Raw genomic sequence first — 23,661 nt, 5'->3', positions numbered from 1 at the left:
TCTTCCTCCATCCCTCCCCACCCTGCAATAAGAAGACTATCATTTTAGATAGACAGATAGACAGACAGATATGGAGATATAGATATATATGTTAAATCACACCACGAATACTTCTATTTATCAGCTCCTTCTCTGGAGGTGGATGGCATCTTAGTTTATAGGTCCTTTGTAGTTGGTTTAAATATTTATAATATTCAGAATAACTTAGTCATTCACAGTTATTCTTCCAACAACATTGCTATTACTACATATAAAGTTCTTTTGGTTCTGCTCGTTTCATTCTTCATTATTCCATACAAGTCTTTCCATGTTTTTCTAAGATCAACTCGCTCATTATTTCTTCCAGAACAGCAGTGTTCCATTACAATCATATAACCACATCTTGTTTAGCCATTTCCCAATTTATGGGCATCCCCTCAATTTCCAGTTCTTTGCCACCATAAGGAAAGCTACTATAAATATTTTAGAACACTTAGGTTCTTTTCTTTTTTCTCTGGTCACTTTGGGAAACAAATCTAATAGCAGTATTGCTGGGTGAAAGTGTATACATAGTTTAATAACTCTTTGAGTATAATTCCAGATTGCTCTCCAAAAAGGTTTTATCAGTTCTGTCTGACCAACAACATACCAGTGTCTCAATTTTTCCACATCCCCTCCAATATGTCATTTTTTTCTTCAATCATTTTAGCCAAACTGACAGGTGTGATATGATACCTCAAAGTTGTTTGTTTTTTTTAAGCTTTTATTTACTATTTTATTTTTTCCTAGTTACATGTAAAAACAATTTCTAACATTGGTTTTTAAAACTTTCGAGTTCCAGCGGCCAGGTAGCACAGCAAGTAAGAGCACTGACAGGCCCCAGTGTCGGGATGACCTGGGGATCAAATCCGGGCTCAGACACTTAGCACCCACCCAGAAACACCTGTCCGTGTAACCTTGAGCAAGTTACTTAACCCCAATTGCTTAAAAAAAAAACTTTTGAGTTCCAAATTCTCTCTCTTCTTCCATTCCCAACCTCATTGAGAAGGCAAGCAATTCAATATAGGTTATACATGTGTAGTCATGCAAAACATATTCATAATAGCCACATTGTGAAAGAAAACAGACCAAAAAAACATCAAGAAAAATAAAGTAAAAAAAAAAAAACAATGTTTTGATCTATAGTCAGACACCACCAGTTCTTCCACTGGGGATGGATAGATTTTTCATATGAAGTCCTTCAGAGATGTCTTGGGCTGTTTTATTGCTAATAGCTCATCCACTGACAGCTGATCATTTTACAATATCTCTATTACTCTGTACATAGTACATTTCATTTTTGCATCAGCTCATGCAAGTCTTTCCAGGTTTTTCTGAGAGCATCTTGCTCATCAATTCTTATAGTACTATTGTATTCCATCATAAACACATACCACAACTTGTTCAGCCATTCCCCAATTAATAGGCTTCCCCTCAACTTCTAATTCTTTATCCCCAGAAAAGAGCTGCTATAAATATTTTTGTACATATAGGTTTACTTTTTGGTTTTTCTTTTAATCTCTTTTGGGATACAGACCTAGTAGTGTTATTGCTAGGTTAAAGGGTATGCACGGTTTTATAGCCCTTTGGGGATAGTTCCAAATTGCTCTACAGAATTGTTGAATCAGTTCACAACTCTAAACAGTGCATTAAAGTTGCATTTTTTCCACAGACCCTCAACATTTGTCATTTACCTTTTCTGTTCTATTAGCCAATCTAATAGGTATGAGGTAGTACCTCAAAATTGTTTTAATTAGCATTTCTCCAATCAATAGTAAGTTATTTTTTCATATGCTATAAATAGATTATTTCATCTGCAAACTGATCATATCCTTCGATCATTATCAATTGGGAAATGGCACCTATTTTTAGAAGTTTGATTCAGTACTCTGTATGTTTGAGAAATGAGGCCTTTATCAGAGAAACTTGCTTCAAAATTTCTTTCACACTTACTACTGCTAATTGTATTTCTCTCCATCCCCTTCCCCCATTTATCCTATTCTCTTTCACCTGTCCCTCTAGTGTTTTGCTTCTGACTACCTCCTCCCCCAATCTGCCCTCCCTTCTATCACATACACACCCTTTTCTTTAATCCCCTTCCTCTCGCTACTTTCCTGTAGGGTAAGATAGGTTTCAGTACTCAATTGAGTTTGTATGTTATCTCTTTGAGCCAATTTTGATGAGTAAGGTTCACATACTCCCTCTCCCCTCCCCCTACTTCCCCTCTACTGTAAAAGCGTTTCTTGTCTCTTTTACGTCAGATAATTTACACATTCTACCTCTCCTTTTCTCTTTCTCACATACATTCCTCTCTCACCCCTTAATTTTGTTTTTTTAGATATCATTCCTTCATATTCAACTCACACCTATGCCCTCTATCTATACATACTTCTTCTAACTACCCTAATAAAGAGAAAGGTCTTATGAGTTACAAATATCTTCCCATGCAGGAATATAAACAGTTTAAAATTATTAAGTCCCTTTGATTTTCCTTTCCTATTTACCTTTTTATGCTTCTCTTGAGTCTTGTATTTGAACATCAAATTTTTTATTCAGCTCTGGTCTTTTCATCAAGAATGCTTGAAAGTCCTCTATCTCACTGAATGTCCATTTTTCCCCTGAAGGACTATACTCAGTTTTGCTGGGTAAGTGATTCTTGGTTATAAACCTAGCTTCTTTGCCCTCCAGAATATAATTATTCCAAGCCCTCCAATCCTTTAATGTAGAATCTGCTAAACCTTGTGTTGTTCTGACTGTGGCTCCACAATACTGGATTGTTTCTTTCTGGTTGCTTGCAATATTTTCTCCTTGACCTGGGAATCTGGAATTTGGCTATAATACTCCTGACAGTTTTCATTTTAGGGTCTCTTTCAGAATGTGATTGGTGAATTCTTTCCATTTCTATTTTACCTTCTGGTTCTGGAATATCAGAGCAGTTTTCCTTAATAACTTCTTGAAAGATGATGTCTAGGCTCTTTTTTTTTTTTAATCATGGCTTTTGAGAAATCCAATAATTTTAAAATTATCTCTCCTGGATCTATTTTCTAGGTCAGTTGTTTTTCCAAGGAGGTATTTCACACTGTCTTCTATTTTTTCATCCTTTTGGTTTTATTGTTTCTTGATTTCTCATAAAGTCATTAAACTTCCATTTACATCATTCTAATTTTTAAGGAATTATTTTCTTCAGTGAGCTTCTGGATCTCCTTTTCTATTTGGCCAATTCTGCTTTTTAAGGTATTCTTCTCTTCATTGGCTTTTTGGACTTCTTTTACCATTTGGCCTAGTCTGCTTTTTAAGGTGTTATTTTCTTCAGTATTTTTTTGGTATCTCCTTTACCAAGCTGTTGACTTGTTTTTCATTATTTTCTTCTATCACTCTCATTTCTCTTCCCAATTTTTCCTCTACCTCTCTTACTTGATTTTCAAAATCCTTTTTTGAGCTCTCCTATGGCCTGAGACCAATTCATAGCTTTGACTTTGATGTCTTCTGAGTGTGTGCTTTGATCTTTCTTGTCACCAAAGTAACTTTCAATAGTCAGGTTTTTTTTTCCATTGCTTGTTCATTTCCCAGCCTATTTTAACTCTCTGTTAAACTAGGGATCTGCTTCCAGGATAGAGGGCGTACTGTCCCAACCTTCAGGGGTTTTATGCAACTGTTTTCAAAGATATTCCTAGGGACCTGTAAGTTTTCTGTTCTTCCTAAGTAGTATGATCTAAGGAGAGGTGTTTACTCCTCTCCTGGCCTATGCTCTGTTCTGTGAGTGACCACAAGCACTCTTTTCTACCCTGGAACTGTGACAAGGATCTCCCCTCCACTGTGGTTGCAAGTTCTGCTACGCTAGTGCTCCTCATTGCCCCCTGGAATTACCACCGAGGACTGTGGCCTAGATCTAAGTATGGGCAAAACTAACGGAGTCCTGTCTCAGTGCTAGCAAAAAAGACCCCTGAAATCACCTTCTGACCAGTTGTTCAAATCCCTTACCATCTGTGGGCTGAGTGCTCCACAAGTTGCCGTTGATTCAGTCACTCCCAAGGCCAGCTCTTGGTTTGCTGTTGCTGGGGCTGTGCTGGCCTGACCTGCACTGGACTGTGCTCCACTCCCAACCAGGTGTGACAGACCTCTCCTGTTGACCTTCTAAGTTGTCTTTGGAGTCTATGGGCTGAGAGGTCTGGAAATCACCACTGCTGCCAGTGATTCAGTGGCCCCAAGGGCTGCTCCAGGTTTGCTGGGGCTTGGTCTGTGCTGAACTATGCTTCTCATTCTCTCTGGTACAACAGAACTTTCCTGCTGACCTTCTAAATTATCTTGAGCTGGGAACTTGTTTCACTCTGTCTTTTTATAGGTTCTGCTGCTCTTGAATTTGTTTAGAGTCTCTTTTTTTTGCTTTTTGGAGGGGGGAGAGGAAGGGAAATTGGGGTTGTGACTTGCCCAAGGTCACACAGCTAGTAAGTGTTAAGTGTCTGAGGCTAGATTTGAACTCAGGTCCTCCCGACTCCAAGGCTGGTGCTCTATTCACTGTGCTACCAATCCACCCCTAGAGTCATTTTTAAAAGCATTTGGAAGGGCCTGGGGGAAAGCTTAGGTGAGTACCTGCCTTTACTCTGCCATCTTGACTTTGCCCTCCAAGTTGTTTTAATTTGCATTTCTCCAATCAATAATGACTTAGCACATTTTTATATGACAATACATAGCATTGATTTCTTCATCAAACATGCTTGCTCCTATATTTTGATTGAAGAATGACTCATGTTCTTATAAGTTTGATAAAGTTCTCTAAATAGTTGAAATATGAGACCTTTATCCAAAAAACTGTCTAGGGCAGCAAGGTGGCACAGTGAATAGAGCACTGGCCCTGGAGTCAGGGGGACCAGAGTTCAAAGCCTGCCTCAGACATTTAACACTTAACTAGACAGTGACCTTTGGCAAGTCAATTAACCCTAACTGCCCTACCCTCACCACTCCAAAAAAATTTTGTCCACAAATTTATCCCCCAATTTTCTACTTTCCTTCTAATCTTGGCTGCAAAATCTTTTTAACTGAATGTAATGAAAATTATCCATTCTACATCTCTGAATACTCTCTCGTTTATTCATAAATTCTTCTCCCATCCATAAGTCTGATGGGTAATTGTTCCAAGTTCTTCTAATTTACTGATATCTCCCTTTACCTAGGTCATATACTAGTTTCTGCCAGAATGTTTTCCAGTTTTCCAACATTTTTTGCCGAACAGTGAATTCTTGTCCCCAGAGTTTAAATTTTTACATTTGTCAAACACAAGATTGCTATACTCATTCACTACTGTGTATTACATATATACTCTGTTCCACCATTCTGGATCTTTGTTTTGCTGTTCCTGGGATTTATCATCCGGAATTTTCTTTCAAAAGGTGAGCAGTAGATTCTACTTCTACTGACTTCTGGTTCTAAGGGATCTGGGCAGGTTTCTTTGAAGATTTCTTGAAATATAATGTCTAGACTCTTTTTTTTTTTTTTTGGTTGTGGCAGTGAGATAATTCAATTATTTTAAAATTTTTTCCCTCAATTACTTTCAGTTCATTTGGTTCTGGTCTACAATTATCTTACATGTTTTGCTACTTTTTTTTTTTCAGGTTTTCAACTTTGTTTTAATATTTCTTGTTGTCTCATAACGTCGGTTTATATTTGATCCATTTGAATTTTCAGGGAGTTTGTTGCTTGGACAAGGTTTTGTATCTCTTCTGCCAAGCTGTTAATTCCCTTTCAAATTCTTTCTTCTGAAGCCCTCATTTCTTTTCCAATTTTTTCCTCGAACACTCCTATTACATTTATAAAAACATTTTATACACTTTTTTTAAACTCTTGCTTCATCTCTTCCAAGAATTCTAAGTTGAGTTTGAGCCCAAATTGCGCTTTTCTCTGAGACATTGCTTGTAGATATTTTGGAATCATTCTCTTCTGCATTTGAGTCCTGAGCATCTTTGCCACCACAATAGCTTATTATGATGGAGTTCTTTTTTTGTTTGCCCATTCTTCTAGTCTACTTTCTGACTTCAGACTTGATGTTAGAGCTTGGTTCTACTACACTTCTAAAGAGAAAGTCTGAGCTAGTCCTATTGCATCTTTCCTGGCGTATGGAGTGTTATGCTGTTCCAAGGCTTCAGTGTCACTCTGGGGACCTGCAAACTTTAAGCACTATTTTTATTTTATTTTTCATTTATTCATGTCCTCATTAATATTTCTTATACTACCTCTTGTGCACAAATCAACATTTATTACACATTACAGTCTACATATGTCCTCCATATATCTTTATATTGCCATCTGGATTACTTATAATTCTGATAATTATAAGCTCTTTATGTTCCATGATTTGCTGAGACTTAGCCCCACTGGGAAAATACAGGTGTTAGAAAAATGGTCTCTCACAGCAGTGATCAATTTATAATAAAACTACCATGGAATTTCCCAAATCACTTCTTTCTTTTTAGTTCTGGGCCCTGGTAACCAATCACTTTGAGTACAAATCCATGAAATTATATAATGATTATATAATTATATGATATATAACAACAAATTAACTAAACAGGCTGGCTATTCATCAATGTGTAATCCTATGGGCAACATTTTTCATCCACTTTGCTTTTCAAGTATATATGGTTAAATCTATTTCTTTCACATGGCTCTTTACCTTGATGAAAAAGTTTTGTGGTGTTTTAATGCAATTAATATAATTTTTTCATATATGAACATTTGGAGAACCTTGCCATCAATAGGGAAGCCCTTTCACAGACTCTGCAAAGATCTTCTATAACAGTAATAAACACCCTGTATGAGTGTAGGTCTCACTTTGATGTCAATATCCAGCACTTCACAGGAACAAATTTACCTTTGTGGGCTTATCTGTCATTGATTTTTGTATTTCATGTTTAATGTTTCACACTTTGTGTAGAAAAAAAGCATTCAAGACCCTATTTTACTCTACCAAAACAAATGCCATTTTAAAAATCAATCAAAAATCAACCCAGTGAGATCTTGAGGAAGTATGGTGTATTTACTGGAGTGCTGAATGTGGGTACTTCCTCAGACACTTACTAGCTAGGTGACCCTAGTAATTTAACTGCTCTGTGCTTCAGTTTACTCATCTGTAAAATAAGAAGAATGGATTTGATGGCCTCCACCTCAAAATTTATGACCCTACAATCTTATACTTTCTATACCAATCATTTGTAGGATTCCAAAGACATCTGCTTTAAAAATCATAAACAGGCACAGAAAGTGAACTTGTTTATTTCTCATGTTGTCATAAAGGATACTACTGATGTGTTTGCTGCTGAGTCACTTCTGTCATGTCTGATACTTTGTGATCCTATTTGGGTTTTCTTGGCAAAGACACTGGAATGGTCTGCCATTTCCTTCTCCTGCTCATTTTACAGATGAGGAAACTAAAGCAAACAGACTTGCCCAGGGTCCCACAACTAGTAAGTGTCTCAGGCCAGATTTAAACACATGAAGATGAGTCTTCCTGATTCCAAGCCCAGTGCTCTAATCACTGCACCACATTCACAGACATTATCATAAACAATAAATTGAATCATTAGCAATTTTCTTTGTCTTTTTTGATTAAAGAATCATCAGAGATCTTTTCCATTCTTTTGGAAATGGAAACTTTTTCCCTTTTTAAAATATCTTTTCCCCCCTCTTTCATGTATCTTTAAAAAAGATCTGTTACTACCTTTAAAAATGTAACATCTCTAGCATGGATGTTTTTCTGCATTTGGTCAGATCCAAACTCTTTACTAGCATACATCTTTTTTCAGTGCCATTACTACTCCTCTAAATATATCTGATACTGAAAGAAAAAATCTAAATATAATTATTCTACTAGCATCACTTATGAAAACAAATCAGTCACAATGCCAATCTCTAATATGACAGAAAAGGAAAATGATAAATTTTAGAGAGGATGTGGGAAAACTGGAACACTAATGTACTGCTAGTAGAGTTGTGAATGGATTCAACCATACTAAAGAGCAATCTGGAACTATGCCCAAAGGGCAATCAAACTGTGCATGTCCTTTGATCTAGCAACAGCACTACTAAATCTATATCCCAAAGAGATCACGAAAAAAAGGAAAAGGACCAACATATACAAATATATTTACAGTAGCTCTTTTTGTGGTGGCAAAGAATTGGAAACTGAGGGGATGCCCATCATTTGGGGAATGGCTAAACAAGTTGTGGCATATGAATGTAATGGAATACTATTGTGTTATAAGATGCAGGCAGATTTCAAAAACCTAGAAAGGTTTACATGAACTGATACAAAGAGAAGTGAGCAGAACCAGGAGAACATTATACAAAGTATCAGCAACACTGTGCAATGATCAACTATGAACGACTTGGCTCATCTCAGCATACAATGTTCCAAGACTATCCCAAAGGACTCATGATGGAAAATGCTATCCACATCCAGAGAAAGAACTATGGGGTCTGAATGTAGATTGAAGCATGCTATTTTCACTTTCTTTATTTTTTTCATGTTTTTTTTCTTTCAGCCTGTTTCTTCTTTCACAACATGACTAACATGGAAATGATGACACACATATAATAACCTATATCAAATTGTTTGCCATCTTAGGAAGGGATGGTGAATGAGGGAGGGAAATAATTTGGAACTCAACATCTGTAAAAAAAAAAAATGAATGCTAAAAATTGTCTTTAAATGTAATTAGAAAATACTATTAAAAAATACTGCCAGTCTGTTCCTCTTTATATGTATGTACTATTCTACTTCCAACTTCATGTATAAATGTTCTCAGTATGATCTAAGTTCTCTGCGGACTAGTTTTCTGAACTGCTTTTCATTGTTTTGTGAGATGATATAATACAAAGTGTTCCAACATGTTCCCCTCAAATATTTTGCAAATGGACTTATCTTTTAAAGGAATGCTGCCCTTGGCTGCCATGCCTTGGCAAGGAGACTATGTTTGCAGGCTGAGGAAATTTCTTGGCTCTTTCCAACTCCAAACTCTAGTAACTGTTTTGTATCAGTTAAACTTCTCTAACAAATGGTAACAATGTCTTTACTGTTATTTATTTTAAATTTCTTGTAATTTGTAACATGTTTAAAATTGTTGGGCTAGAGTCGTTTGTAATCAAAATGCCTAAAAGTTAAGTGATTTGACAAATGATACATGCAGTATCTTCTAATTTTATCTTTTCTCCTAATTTAGTATTTATTTTGGCCTCTGCTATGACCAGGTCATAGTCTGTCCACATACAGACAGCTGATTCTAAGATACTGCTACATCTATAATCAGTTGCTTTATCTGTTGATACAGTTAATTTCATTTTTACATTGTTATTTGATGCTCAACACCTTCCAACTCTTACTGAAGTGTACAGAATGTTCAAGTATGAAGCTTCTTAATCTACCAATTAGTAGATCTACTTAATCTCAATTACCAATAAGACTTGGACCTCTCTCTTTCATTTCTTGATCTTAAAATTTATTTTCCAACAATTTTTGCTGCCCTCCCTTTGCCACTATTTTCATTCTAAAGTCCACACAAGGCATATGCTGACTCTTGCGAAGTTTTTCACCAAATTTCTCTAAGTTTTCATATTCTACAACAGATACTTGAGTGTATAAGCTCCAATTAACTTCATGGTGGTCTATTACTTACTGCAGATGACCAAGTTTAAATGTTTCTTGTTGCCTTTGGGCACAAGATGACAACAATTTCACCTGTCTTTTTATGTGCCTCTCTGAGGTGAATCTGTAAACATCCTTCCATTTGGTTGCTGCTTTGTGTAGTCTAGCTTCAATCACAGCAAAAACAGTGTAGCTCATGTCTACAGCAGTAGGTCAAGTCACTTATTACTAGATAAAGGCTGAACAGTAAAAGAATCAACAGCTGTATGTGTCTGTAGATAGCTTAAGACTTAAATGATTCTACTTTGTCTACCATTTCATCCCTGGCACTATGGAAACAGTACACCAAAAGAACAAAAATCATACCTCCCTGGGAAAATTATATTAAATCTGAAGCAAATGTTCAGCTTTCTCTTCCCTTGTTCACACATTTGAGGTTCATGAACTGATAATGGTGGGTAAAACAGTGTGGTGTAATGAAAACATCACTAAAATTGGTTCATTATCTGTATGTTCATTCTCTCTGTCATTGCCCCAATCTCTGACGCTGAGGTCTCTTTACCAAGTCCAACACCTCTGCCTTAACCCTTGATCCTCTCCTTTCCTAATCATCTCTTGCAAACTGCCATTATCTTTCCCAAATTCTAATCCTCCAACTCTCCCTACCTACTGGTTCCTTTCCTGTTGACTACAAACACATGAAAGTCTTCCCCATCCTGGAAAAAAAATCTCAGTAGTTCCCTACCATTCCCCATAAGCTATCATCCTATATCTCTCTTTCCTCTTCTTGGCCAAACTCCTGTATAAAGCTGTCTACACTTGGTGATTCCAGTTGTTCTCTTTTAGCTTAGCCATTAACTTCTTGCAATCTGGCTTAGAACCATATTGCTCAACCAAAACAGTTCTCTTCAAAATTACCAATAATCTCTTAATTACCCAATTTGAAGGCTTTTTCTCAATCCTCCTCCATTCTGACCTTTCTGCAGCATTTGACATTGTTGACTATCCTTTTCTCCTAGTTCCTTTCTCCTCTCTAGGTTTCATGACACTTGGTTCTCCTTCTATCTATTAGAATACTCCTTAGCTTCCTTTGCTCATTCATCATCCATATCATGACCTGAGAAATTCTCCAAGTGGTTATTCTCCAAGACTTTTTGTCCTGGGTCCTCTTCTCTTCTTTCTCCATATTCTCTAACTTGGTAACCTCATCAGTTGCCATGGATTTAATTATCTCTCTGCAGATGACTCCCAGATTTATATATCCAACCTTAGTCCCTCTTCTGAGTTCTAGTAAGGCATCACCAACTGCCTTCACTGGACATTTCAAACTGGATTTTCCATATGCATCCCAAACTCAACTTGTACAAAACAGAGGTCTTTGTCTTTCTTCTCACAACCCATCACTCTTCCAATCTTCCCTATATCTGCTAAAGGCACCACTACCCTTCCAGTAACCCACATTCACAATCTCAGCGTCATCCTTAACTCCCCATTCTCATTCACTCCACAGTCTATCAACTGCCAAATCTTATGTTTCTGTTCCTTTCTCCTAATCACATAGCCACCACCCCTAGGTTCCAGCTTCTCAACTAAATTATCACAAAAATCTCCCCATCTGCCTCCCTACTAAAGTTTCTCCTCAATCTAGGTCATACCCTAGACAGCTGTCAGTGATTTTTCCTAAAGCACAAGTCTGACCATGGCACTCCCCGACTCCATAAACTCCAATAGCTCCTTATTGCCTTTAGGATCAAATATAAACTCTTCTGTTTGTCATTTAAAGCCCTTTACAATCTGGCCCCACCTACCTTTATAGCCTTGGTCTTTTCGATGTTCCTTACACAACATTCTAAATCTGTTACCATACTTCCATACTTCACACTGGCTGTCTCCTACTCAAATTCCCTCTTCACCAGCTCTTAGAATCTCTTATTACATCAAAACTGAGCTCAAATGCCACATCTTCATGAAGAATTTCTTGATCCCTCCATCTGCCAGTGCCATCCTCTTCAAAATTACCTACTATACTCTGTGTGTGTGTGTTTGTGTCCCCTCTTGAGAGAAATTAAACCCAATGGCATCAGGGAATATTCCTTTTCTCTTTATATCCTTAGCTCTTAGCACAATGGCAGGTATCACACAGAAGGTGCTTAATAAATAATAAGTGGCTGGTGACTGAATGATTGGTATCCCACTGCTAACATTTACTAGTTGTGAAGCCATGGACAAATTATTTATTTAACCTCTCTGAGTGACTGTTTTTTAATCTGTTAAATAGAGACAATACCATAGTATCTATATTCCAGGACTGTTGTGAGGAGCAAATAAGAACATATACAAAGTACTCTGTAAACCTTAATGTACTAAATGTCAGATATTATAAATGGCAAACATTTGATTCACAAAATCTTCTGTAACCTATACAGATAAGAATACTTGCTCTCTAAAACAGTAAATAGCATATGATTCTCAGTACTACTAATCAGACTTATCTATGTCTCCCCAGCTAACTTTTTTAATTTGGGGCTTAGTCAAGTAAGTTGAAGTGATCCAAACTCTAAGCCAGTTCAAATTCAACAGCTTTTAATTAAATATGAATTTGAATCTTGGATTCTTCAGGATCTATTGCCGTCCACCAAAGGAGGATAACTATACTAAAGAAACTCTTTCCTTACCTGAGTTGGGACATTCCTGTAGCGCCTTTGCCATGAGTGTATTGGCAATGTTCTTCAGTCCAGCTCGGTATTCTAATCTCACAGATTCTAACCTGAAGTCACAGATATTAAATAGCCAATCAAAATCAAGCAACTAATCCAATTACTATCCTAGTAGCTTCAAAAGAGCTCTATCTATCTGAAAGACCAGAGTTTTAGACTTACTAAACAATAGTAGTAGTAGCCATAAGGTACCTAGATCACTAATAGTTCCACTATACCTTGAATAATGCATTTGTGAAGAGTAAGGGAGAAAATTCTGATATGCCTATGCCACTACCATTCTTTGATATAAAATAGATAATTTTAATAGCTGCTAAGAGAAAGCTGAAACCTGATATTCTTTAATATTATTAAAATCAAAAAGGGAAGATAGACTAAAAAATGACAGGCCTGGTCACTACAAATTACTCTTCACTTAGGATACTGAGTATGGCCAGAAGAAACACAAAGTAATTAGCACTCGCAGCCATTCATAGCATAAACATGCATATAAAGTCAACCACTCCAGAAAAAGCCAGGCTATCAAAAAGGAAATGACCATGAAGGAAGAAGCTCCCCACATCTCCTTTTTAGCAAGGGATAGTTAAGAAGCCCTCATTTTGCAGAGCCTATCTACAAGCAGAAGTTCAAAGGCACATTTTAAACAAGACTGTGACTCACCACAAATCAGGGTTCTTTGGATTCTTCAAACGAGATTTCTCTAAAATGGCTCTTGCTCTGGTTAACTGTCCAACCTTCTCCTCCAGTCTTGAAAGTAAAAGCCATAGGGGTGTAGAGTGGGGACATTTCTTCAACTATTTTCCAAAATAAAAAGTTTGACGAGAGAGTAGAAATCAGGAAATTAGCATTACCCCTACAGGGACCTGAGAAATAGAACTAAACAAGCTTCAAAATAAATCTCTGCTACATGGCTACCTTGCTTGTTTTTTTGGGGGGGAGGGAGCAGTGGGGAGACAGGCTTTTCATATGTCACCTAAGAATGTCTTACCTTTTCAATGTTTAGTCAAAACCAGAATGATTGAAAAAGGAAATCTCTAACGTATAACCCCATAGGCACCAACAAGGCATGTAATAGGTCATATAGAAAATCAAAGGTGTTATATAAATCTGGATTTCTTTTCAAACCTAAACTCAAAAATGAAACTTAAAAAAGTTTCATTTGTACTACTATAAAGTTAGCATAATGTTTTATATTCATAGCTCTCAAAGGAATTTACAAGGTTTACATATATATATAATGAAGTTAAGAAGGAAACATTTAATAATCATGGCCTTTACTTAGTGACTAAATGACCTCACTGCTAATCCCTGGGGCCTTATCATTCTGCCTACTAATAAAGATCAATAACTAATTCACTAATAAAGACCACCACTTTGACAGTGAAAGCCAGGAGAGTCATTTGACGAATGAAAAACAGTTTGAATCACTGCTCCCTTACCCCCTGGTTATAGGCTTCCCGGGCTTTTTCTGTCAGCTCCTCCTGCTCCTCAATCTGCCCTTTCATCATCCACAGTTTGGGAAAATCTTCATAGTGCTTCAAGGCTTCTTCACAGAGATCCTGAGCAGCTGCAATGTTCCCCAGCACCCATTCAAGCTTCACAGACTTCATGAACACCTAGGTAAGGACAGAATGGGTTTTATCACTTATTAACCACAAATCAATTTATTGGTATTTTTTTTTTTTGCTATGCAAAGAAAGAAGCTTCATGTAAGTCAAAACCATCAAATGGCAAGAGATTGCAATAAAAAGCATCACTTCTTCAGTGTTATCAGCACTGTCATATTTTCTATAACGAATGGTATAAAAACTTCTGCATACTAGATTTCAGTCATAACATGTATGTGCATAAAAGATGGTCCTCTGTCTTCTTCCAAACGTAAAAAAAAATCATAAAATACTGGAATAGCAAAGGGACCTCAGAGATTGTTTGGTCCAATCCATGTATGAAGCATGAATCCCCTCTTCAACATCTTTAATACTCAATTTCAAATGAAGACCACAAAGTAAGAGAATATTCACTATTTCCAAAGACAGTTCTTTATACTTTAAAACAACTCTAGTCTTCAGGAACTTTTTCATCATAATCAGTCAAAATTTACTGTCCTCCAATTTCCACCTATTGGTCCTACTTCTGCCCTCTGAGACCAAGTTAAAAGGTCTAAATATCCCCTCTTTTACATGCCTTTCCTTCAAATATTTGAAGGCAAGTATCATGCCACTCTAAGTTCTGTCTTCTCTAGGCTAAATATCCCTATTTCATCAAAAGATATTATTACGGAGTAGTTTTGAATTCCCTTACCATCCTGTTTACATTCCTCTGGACACATCCCAGAATAAATGGAGGAAAGATCTGATCAGCATGGAACACAAGCAAACCTATCACTTTTCCTGCTGGGCACTATATTTCTATTAACTCACTCAAAGATACCATCAGTTTTACTGGTGACCTTGTCATAATATTAATTCATACGGACCTTGAAGTTCCTTAAATCCTCCAGATGTTTTTGCACATGAACTGCTTTCCAGCTACAGTCTGTCTGCTCAACCTATACTTATGCAATTGATTTTTAAAATCTCAGGGTAGGACATTACATTTGTCCCTATTTAATTTTATCTTAATTAGATTCTGTCCAGAATTCTAGTCTATTGAGTTATTTTCAGATTCTGATTCTGCCATTTATGCATAATTAATTTTCCTTCCCACTTTTGCATCACTGCAAATATAAAGATGTATTGTCATGTCATATCTTCATAATAATAATAATTTACATCTATATAGTGGGGGAGGGGGATATTTTGTTTTGTTTTTAATAAGAGGCAGAGTGGAGCTGGCCTTGCAGCCAGGAAGCCCTGGGTTCAGGTCTCACCTCTGACATGTACTGGCTGCATGACTCTGGGCCAGTCACAACCTCTAAGTACCCTCCAGCACTTCTTAAACTGTGGGTCATGACACCATATGGGATGGCAAAAAAATTGGCAACAGTAAAAGGTTTCTGAATGAGCAATGACCAAAAACTTAATCAAAATCAAATGCTCAATGAATCCAAGGTGTTTCAGCAGCCCTTGTCCATGTTGCTTCATGCAACTTCACTGCAGCCTTGATTCTGAAAACAAAGCTTCAAGCCAGGCAATGTCAAAAGGGGTTGCAACTGGAAAAAATTTAAGAATCCCTGCCCTAGGCAACTCTCTAAGACTGTTAAGTTTCAGAGAAGGTAATGACTTTCACTGGCAGAGGGAGCTCCCTGCACCAATGAACTCACAGATCTAGGTCCTCTTGTTATACAAGAAGTCCCAAAAATCTTAGTGCAACTTTAAAAGCTTAAAGCCTCAAACTGCCCTAAACTCTAGAAACAATCTATAGTATTTTAAGGTTAACAAAGTGCTTTCCACACCATCACAATGTTAAATAATTAGGATAAATTGTATTCCCATTTTATATACAAGTAAACCAAGTGAAGTAAAATGACTTACCCAGGGTAACAAAGCTGCTAAATGTAAGAATGACAACTGAGACACACACACACGTGAGCGCGCGCACGCACATACACACGTCCCCTGACTTCCCAGACAACCGGCCTTTTCTACCACATCAACTGCTTCTCATCAAAATGAGAACTATGTTGAACAGAACAAAACCAAGGACAGAGCCCACAGGACCTACACAAGTTCTGTATTATAATAATACTAGATCCTAAGGACAAAAACCTAAACCACCTGTGTGCTAAGCAAAGTAGAACAGCTCTGTTCAAAAAATAGCATTCTTCCTCCATAAGAAAACTACAATCATTAGCTTAAGATATTTTCCAATATATTTAACAGAACTACAGATGCCCTCAACCTCCCACCCTGATGTGCCTCCTCACAATACCCAATCCCAGAGGGTACCTACAAAGCATCGTTCTTCCCCTTCCCATGCTTACCCTTGCAGTAGGAGCACTGCTCCGAGCCTTGGCCAGCAGCCTCCTTGCCCGCTCATATTCATTGTTCTCTGACTCAAGTTTCACAGCAGCCAACCAGATCTCTTCACTGTTGGGGTTGGCCTGTAAGAAAAACAAGCAAAGCACATACAGTTTATCAACAGCACATTTATTTCTTTCCTCATTAAAACTTCTGAGCTACCTCATAGTGTAAGAGGAAATCACAAAATCATGCCCACTGGTATATACTATGTAACCCCTGCCTGATCACCTCCCCTCCAAATTATTATTATTAATATTATTTAGAAGTAATAAATATGTATAACCAGTCCTTGATAACTCAAGTACTAATTACTGATGACAAAACTAAAAAACCAAGGCTAACATCCTTCTGCTACCCATAAAAATTCTAGACTGCTTCTCCCTGCTTTAAATCTATGTTCAATCAAGGGCATGGACTCAGGTAAAAAAAATATATATATATATACATATATGTATGTATGTATATGTATACGTAAATTAGTTATTAAAAAAGATAATGTACTCTCAAGTCAAATATAAATACTTCTAGATTATCTGATTTGGGATTATAAAAGCCCTATTATACTCCTTCCTTCCCCTTTCCTACCTTCACCCTAACCACTTAATACAGAGCACTGAAGTAATTTTACATGTCTCTGGTAGGGGAGCTAGAACAACTATAAGAGGTTAAGGGATATTCAATTAACGTTACCTAAAGAAACCAAGAAAGCATCAATTTTTTAAATAATGTATTTGGTTAATGCCAAAATTGCTAGGGTATATTAAAAATGAGCAACATAAAAGTAAAATGAACAAAGACTTGAATGCATCCAAAGTCAGCTAGTATTAACTATATGTAGGATCTTATTTTTTATAATTTATATAATTATAATTATATAATTTATTATTTATATAATTTATTATATTATTTATATAATTATAATTATATAATTTCTTATGATTTTATATTAAACTCAGAGCAACAAATGGGTTTCTTGCTATCTTAGATCCCATTAAAATTAAGCACAGAAGTCAGAGCCTCTTATACAAAGAACCGTTCGTTATAATGTATTTTCATGGCCTCCTTCTCAAGTTGGTCTGTACTGTTTTCAATTCATATAGAGGGAGTATAGTTCTAGAAGTTGCTATATATTTCAGAAGTGGAACTGGAACTTCTTTGACTTCTTCTCTCATAAAGATGTGTGTCCATAAAGTTGCAGAATATTTACACTGAAGGCCACATTAGATAGAATAAGCTTGAGGTGTGATGACTTGATGTCTAAGGTACCACCAGTTGCAACAAATTTCCCATTTCTGAAAGAAAATTTTGAACCAAGCAACAGAGGCCAAATATGACTCAGCTTAACTAAGAGACATGAGAGACTCAGAAGGCATCAGTGCAGATAAATCAATACGTAGCTATGTAAGATAAAGCAGACCTTGTCTTTTGCTCTTTCTGCTAAGTTAGCACCCCAAACTCTGAAATCCTTTCAAATTATATGTATGACATCTCATATCCAAATTTTTAGCCTATCCCATCACCTCTTGATTATTTTCATTAATGGATGGGAAATATGATATTGAAAACAAAGCATCCAAAAATCATTTCTATTTGGCTTAAGAATGTAGCCAGATACATTCTGGCTTTCAATCCTTCCTTCTGCTGCAGACCTACTGTCAATGCAGGGACTAATCCATTCCTGAGCAATCAGTCTTGGGAAAAGAGTAGGTGGCACATTCTTTAAGAGGCTTTGCTATTCTCATGTTCAAATTCTCTCAGGCCTTGACCTTTCCCGCTTGTGTTAGTGACAGTTATACCCACCTGGAAAGCCAAGGCCAAGATGCTTCTCGCGGCAGGCACATCCCCCGCCAACCACTTGGACTTGGCACCCATGAGCCAGAGCACCTCAGCCTTCGGGCAGTGGGCCACTGCTCTCTGCAGGAGTGCTTCAAGGGATTCCCTACAAGGCAACAGGGGGTTGTAGTTACTCAGACTTGTGGTCATAAACTTGTGGAAGCAAGTGTGCTAACTTCCACTATCGTTTGATGTTGTAAATATAGTTATTGTTTCAAAGTCCAAAACTATAAATGATTCATCAACTTTTACAATGGGGAGGATTCGGGAAACTCTTTTTGCCAATAAAAATCCTAAAACCAACTTCACAATAAGGTTCTACAAAGCACCTCATTGTTTAACTACCACTCTCTGATAAAAGCAACTTCAGGAGAGACCCCTTTTACAGCTTGTGTGTCTTGGAAAGGGCCTACTCACTGAAGCAATAATTCTCATAGGATATGGTACTAAGTCAGGCATTTTCACCTTGAATCAATGAAAACAGTCTGGATACCAATGATAAAAATAAAAATTATAGTTGAGTTTATACTTCCTACGGGAAAATAAAATGACAAACATCTTATTATTTTAGAAGAGTTATTCTAAGATGGTTGAGCTTGTGGTGACATTTCAAGGATTCCTGATCTTTTAAAAAATATATTTTATTGAGGCTTTTTAAAAACACCATTTCTAAATGATTTTCCCTTTCCCACAAATAGAATCCTCCCCCCTTATAACAAAGCTCCTTGACCTTCTGAGAAACATCCTCAGTAAAAATGATAATAGCTAACATTAGTATAGTGCTTTGAACTCTGCAAAGCACTTTATATATTTTCTTATATTTCATCCAATTATCTCCATTTTACACATGGGGAAACTGAAACAGACAGAGGTGAAGTGCTTTCCCTAGGTAGGGTCACATAGGAACGTGAGTCTTCCTGACTACTGGTCCAGGGCTCTATCAACTACACCAATGAAATAACAGGTCCAAAGGGGAAAAAAGTAGGAAGCAGAGGCTGAACAACCACTATTAGGAATGTTTTAGAGGCCCTTCCTATTTAGGTATGAATTATACTAGGTGACCTCTCAGTTTACTTCCAGCTTTTGAGATTCTACAGTTCTAGGCTCATGTAGCAAACTATAGGGACTGAAGGTGAATAGACCCACTGTGAAAACTTCTAAGGTTATAAGGACTAGCTGAAGTGGTGTGGTTCTATGCACACACCATCTAAACCCTAAGAACTGTTCAAGATTTCTCATTCCTTTACTTCCTCAGTTTCTGGACTGTAGTAAAATGGGAATGAAAGAACTACATACATAGATATAGCCTTGCATAGTGGTAGCTGATCACTCTAAAGTTATCACTTTAGGGATTTACATGGAGAAATGCCCTGAAAGGAAAGAATTAACAACCTTACAAAACAAGAGAAGGAAAATCCAGGCTTTTAAAACAACGGGTGACCCAGATTCAAGCAATGTCAGATATATATCAGACAGAGTAAACGTTAAGAAGCACCAGCAAGAGTATGTGTTTGTGTGCTAACATCCTCAAGAGTTAAATGGTTAAGAAATTGCAACACTTAATTTAATCAGAGCTTATATCCAATAAACAAAACCTCAAATATTTTTTCAATTAAAGAGACAATTAAAAATTATCCAGGACCTCCTCAGAGCACAGGCATGAGCCAAAAATCAGAACCAAGTTTAAATGAAAAGCATATGATTGTAATCCCAAATGACTCACCCTCCCACATTGTTAAAAGCCCAATTCAATTGTGTAAAGATCTCTCAGCACCTTTACTCTCATATCCATTCTAATAAGTAATTTATCATAATTCCCCCTGCCTCAAGTATTCTAAACACCTGACTGACCAAAAAAAAAAGCCTCAGTCAGTTCATTGGCAGTTAAAACTCTCAGGTGGTGCATTCTAACTCTGGACCTGCCACCAAATAAGTGGGTAATATTTCTCCCTTAGTGTTTCAATTTCTCCGCCTGAAAAATGATGATAATGTTGTACACAATGGTTGTAAAGATTAACAAGCAAGACTACAAAGTAGTTGGCCAACAAAGTGTTATAAAAGACATTTATCCTCATCATGACCTGCCTTCTGAGTACCTCTTCCCCCATAAATCACTCCAAACAAAGGATCAGAGTTTAACCATACAGAAGAGAGCTCATGCACTCTTTTTTTTTTTTTTTTAAAGCAATCGGGGTTAAGTAACTTGCTCAAGGTTACACGGCCAGTTATTTCTGGGTATGGTGCTAAGTATCTGAGCCCGGATTTGATCCAGATCATCCCGACACTGGAGCCCGTGCTCTTACTCTCTGAGCCACCTGGCCGCCCCTAAGCAATTGGGGTTAAGTAACTTGCTCAAGGTTACACGGCCAGGTGTTTCTGGGTGGGTGCTAAGTGTCTGAGCCCAGGATTTGATCTCCAGGTCTTCTCAACACTGGAGCCAGTGCTCTTACTCGCTGTGCTACCTGGCCACCCCAAGCTAATGCACTCTTAAGAGATTTTAATGCAGCTGCTACTCAAATCAGAAATTAAAACTGTTCTTACGGATTAACTCCCATCTGAAAGATACTGATCATCCCATAACATACCTGGTCCCGTGGTTCTTCTCAAAGTAAGCAGCTCGCAACCACACACTCTTCTTGCTAGGGAAAACTTGCAGGGCATAGGCATAAATAGCTCGGGCACACTCCAGTGCATTGTGGGCAACACACTATACAGAAAAGAAAAATAGATAAAAATAGGCATCAGAATATTCTCCAATGGGAACAGATGGAATGATTCATTCCGGTACAGTTGTGATTCCCTGGTAATGATATTTACTAGGAATTGCATAATAATATTAGTTGATCACAATTAAATGTTATAATCCAAGACAGAGGAAATGCCGTGTAAGAAATTGAAAACCAAACAAGAAACATATGGGACTTTCTGTTTCTGGTTGGTGCTGCTGCTTGCTAACAATTTTAAGTAGAATACAAAACATTACTTGCTACAGGTGTTTCTCCCTTTCAATGATTTCATCAGTTCATATTGGTTTATCATCTCTATATAAATGACTTCCAGATCTATATATCCAAATCTAGTCTCTCTTCTGAGCTCCACTTGTATATCACCAAATGTCCACATCACAACTGTTAACATTCAAACTGGATGTCCCATATGTATCTCAAACAAGTCCATCATAATTTTCTCAAAATCCACCCTTCTCCCAAACTTCTGTATTTCTATTTAGGGCACCACCATTCTTCCAGTCACTCTTGACTCCTCTCCCTCACTCACCACACATAACCAAATCCAATCAGTTGTCAAATCTTGTTTCTATCTCTAATGTACCTTCTGAATCTGTCCTCCACACAACCACTACCCTAGTTCAGACCCTCATTACCTCTCACCTGGACTACTACAATAGCTCCCTAATTCATCTTCCTGACTAAAATTTATTTCCACTCCAATCCATCATCTATAACGTTGCCAAAGTGATTCTCTTAAAGTATAAATCTGACCATGTCACTCCCCTATTCAATAAACTCCAGTGAGTTTCTATTGCTTTTTTTTTAAGCAATCGGGGTTAAGTAACTTGCTCAAGGTTACACAGCCAGTTTTTTTGTGTGCGTGCCAAGTATCTGAGGCCGGAACCGATCCCAGGTCTCCCAATGCTGGGGCCAGCGCTCTTACTCACTGCGCCACCTGGCCGCCCCAAGTTCCTATTGCTTTTGAGATCAAATTTTAACTCCTCTGAATATAGATATCTAAAGTTCTTCACAACCTGATTCCAATCTACCTTTCTAGTCTTTTTTATACATTACTCTCCACATACATTATGGTCCAGTAAAAGTGGCTCTTACTACTCCTCATACACATGACTCCATCTCCCAACTCCATGATTTTGCAGCAGCTTTCCACGCCTGCAGTTTACTCCTTCCTCACTTCCATCTCTTTAGAATCCCTAGAGTCCTTCAATGTGGTTCAAATATCACCTCCTTCAAATACCACCGCCACAGTGGATAGACCTCTGAAACTGGGGTCAAGAAGAGCTGAGATTCAATTCAAACCTATATGACTGTGGGCAAGTCACTTAACTCAGCTATCCCAGTTTCCTCAACTATAAAATGGGAGTAGTAGTAGTATTTACTTCCCAAGGTTGCTCGGAGGATCAAAGGAGATAATATGTGTAAAGCATTAATTGCAGTGCCTGACATATAACAAGCCTTAATAAATGTTTGATTCTTTCCTTCTTAGTAAATCTTACACCTATAAGACTTTTGGGGCACCCTGTTCAGGACAAATATAAAATGAAAAAATACACAGTTGTTTGGGAGGGGTGGCACAAAAGATAGTGAAATGAGGAAGGCATTACATAAAAGACAATGTTTGAAGTGAGAGACACTATGAAGTGGCTGAAGGGAGGGAGTACATATATCCCAGGTATGTGAGATTGCAAATGCACAGATTTGGGAGATGGAACACTATGCATGAGGATCATAAAGAAGGCTAGTTTGGCTAGACCACAGAAGGTGGGAGTGGGGCTAATATTCAACAAAACTAGAAAGAAAGGTTAAACCTAGATTGTATAAAGATGTAAAAGTAAAACAGAAGAGTTTATTTTTTTTCCTACGGATAACAGGAAGCCATTAGAGTTAATTGAGTAGGAAAGTCACAAAATCAGATCTGTATTTACAAGAAAATTACTTTGGCAGGAGTATGAAGGAAAGACAGCAGCATATAGGGAAAGACCTGAGGCAGAGACCAATTAGGAGGCTACTGCAACTAAGCATGAGGTGATGATGGTCTGAACTGGTGGTAACTGTGTGAGTGGAAAGAAGATCTGGCAACAGAATAAGACAATTTAAAGGAAGAGAGTATTTAGGGCAGAAAATGAAGAAATGAGTTTTGGATATATTGAGCTGAAGAGGCCTCTAGGACATATGGTTTGAAACATCCAATGGGAAACTGATGCTGTGGGACTTAAACTCAGGGAAATTGGTGCTAGATATATCAATCTTGAAGCCTTCTGCACAGAAACAGTTAAATGCCTTGAGAAGGTATTTACTAAGAGAAATAACCCAAAGACAGAACATAGAGGAAGAAGAGAAAAGAGCATAATATAGAACCCTGGGGAACAACTACAATTAGGGTATGAGTGATATAAGTGATGATGAGACAGCAAAAGAGATTGAGAAAAAGCACTCAAACAGTAGGAGGTAAGTCAGGAAAGTGTCCAAAAAAAACCCCAGAAGACAGAGACTATCCAGGAGGAGAGGGTGTTTAACAGTCATAAAATGGAATGGATAGGCTGAGAATAACAACAACAGATAGCATGATTTAACACTTCAAGTTCTGCAATGCGCTTTACACATTTTTTCTCATTTGATTCTCCCAACAACCCTGTTAGGTGGGTGTTAATGTTTCCTCATTTTACAGTGAGGAAATTGAGACCTAGAAAGATCAGTGATTTGCTTAGAGTCACACAGCTAGTATCTAAAGCAAGAATGGAACCTAG

The 23,661-nt window shown here is 37.4% G+C and overlaps 1 protein-coding gene across 1 annotated transcript in view; it reads right to left on the bottom strand.

The window, feature by feature from the left end:
• PRPF6 (pre-mRNA processing factor 6) overlaps positions 1-23,661 on the bottom strand; it is a 324,132-nt gene that overhangs the window by 12,958 nt on the left and 287,513 nt on the right. The window contains exons 14-19 of the mRNA XM_069072658.1: positions 20,750-20,871; positions 18,132-18,270; positions 16,292-16,411; positions 13,809-13,985; positions 13,030-13,163; positions 12,328-12,419 (exon numbers count right to left, since the gene is read on the bottom strand). Of these exons, the coding sequence (XP_068928759.1) occupies positions 12,328-12,419; positions 13,030-13,163; positions 13,809-13,985; positions 16,292-16,411; positions 18,132-18,270; positions 20,750-20,871 (784 nt within the window). The remainder of the gene's footprint in view (positions 1-12,327; positions 12,420-13,029; positions 13,164-13,808; positions 13,986-16,291; positions 16,412-18,131; positions 18,271-20,749; positions 20,872-23,661) is intronic.

The sequence above is a fragment of the Petaurus breviceps genome, unplaced genomic scaffold (assembly GCF_028583685.1).
Source record: "Petaurus breviceps papuanus isolate PSGF00001 unplaced genomic scaffold, PetGlider_PUasm1.0 90847, whole genome shotgun sequence".
NCBI classification, from domain to species: domain Eukaryota; kingdom Metazoa; phylum Chordata; class Mammalia; order Diprotodontia; family Petauridae; genus Petaurus; species Petaurus breviceps.
Note: the sequence above shows the minus strand (reverse complement) of the source record. Positions and strands in the feature narration are given on the sequence as shown.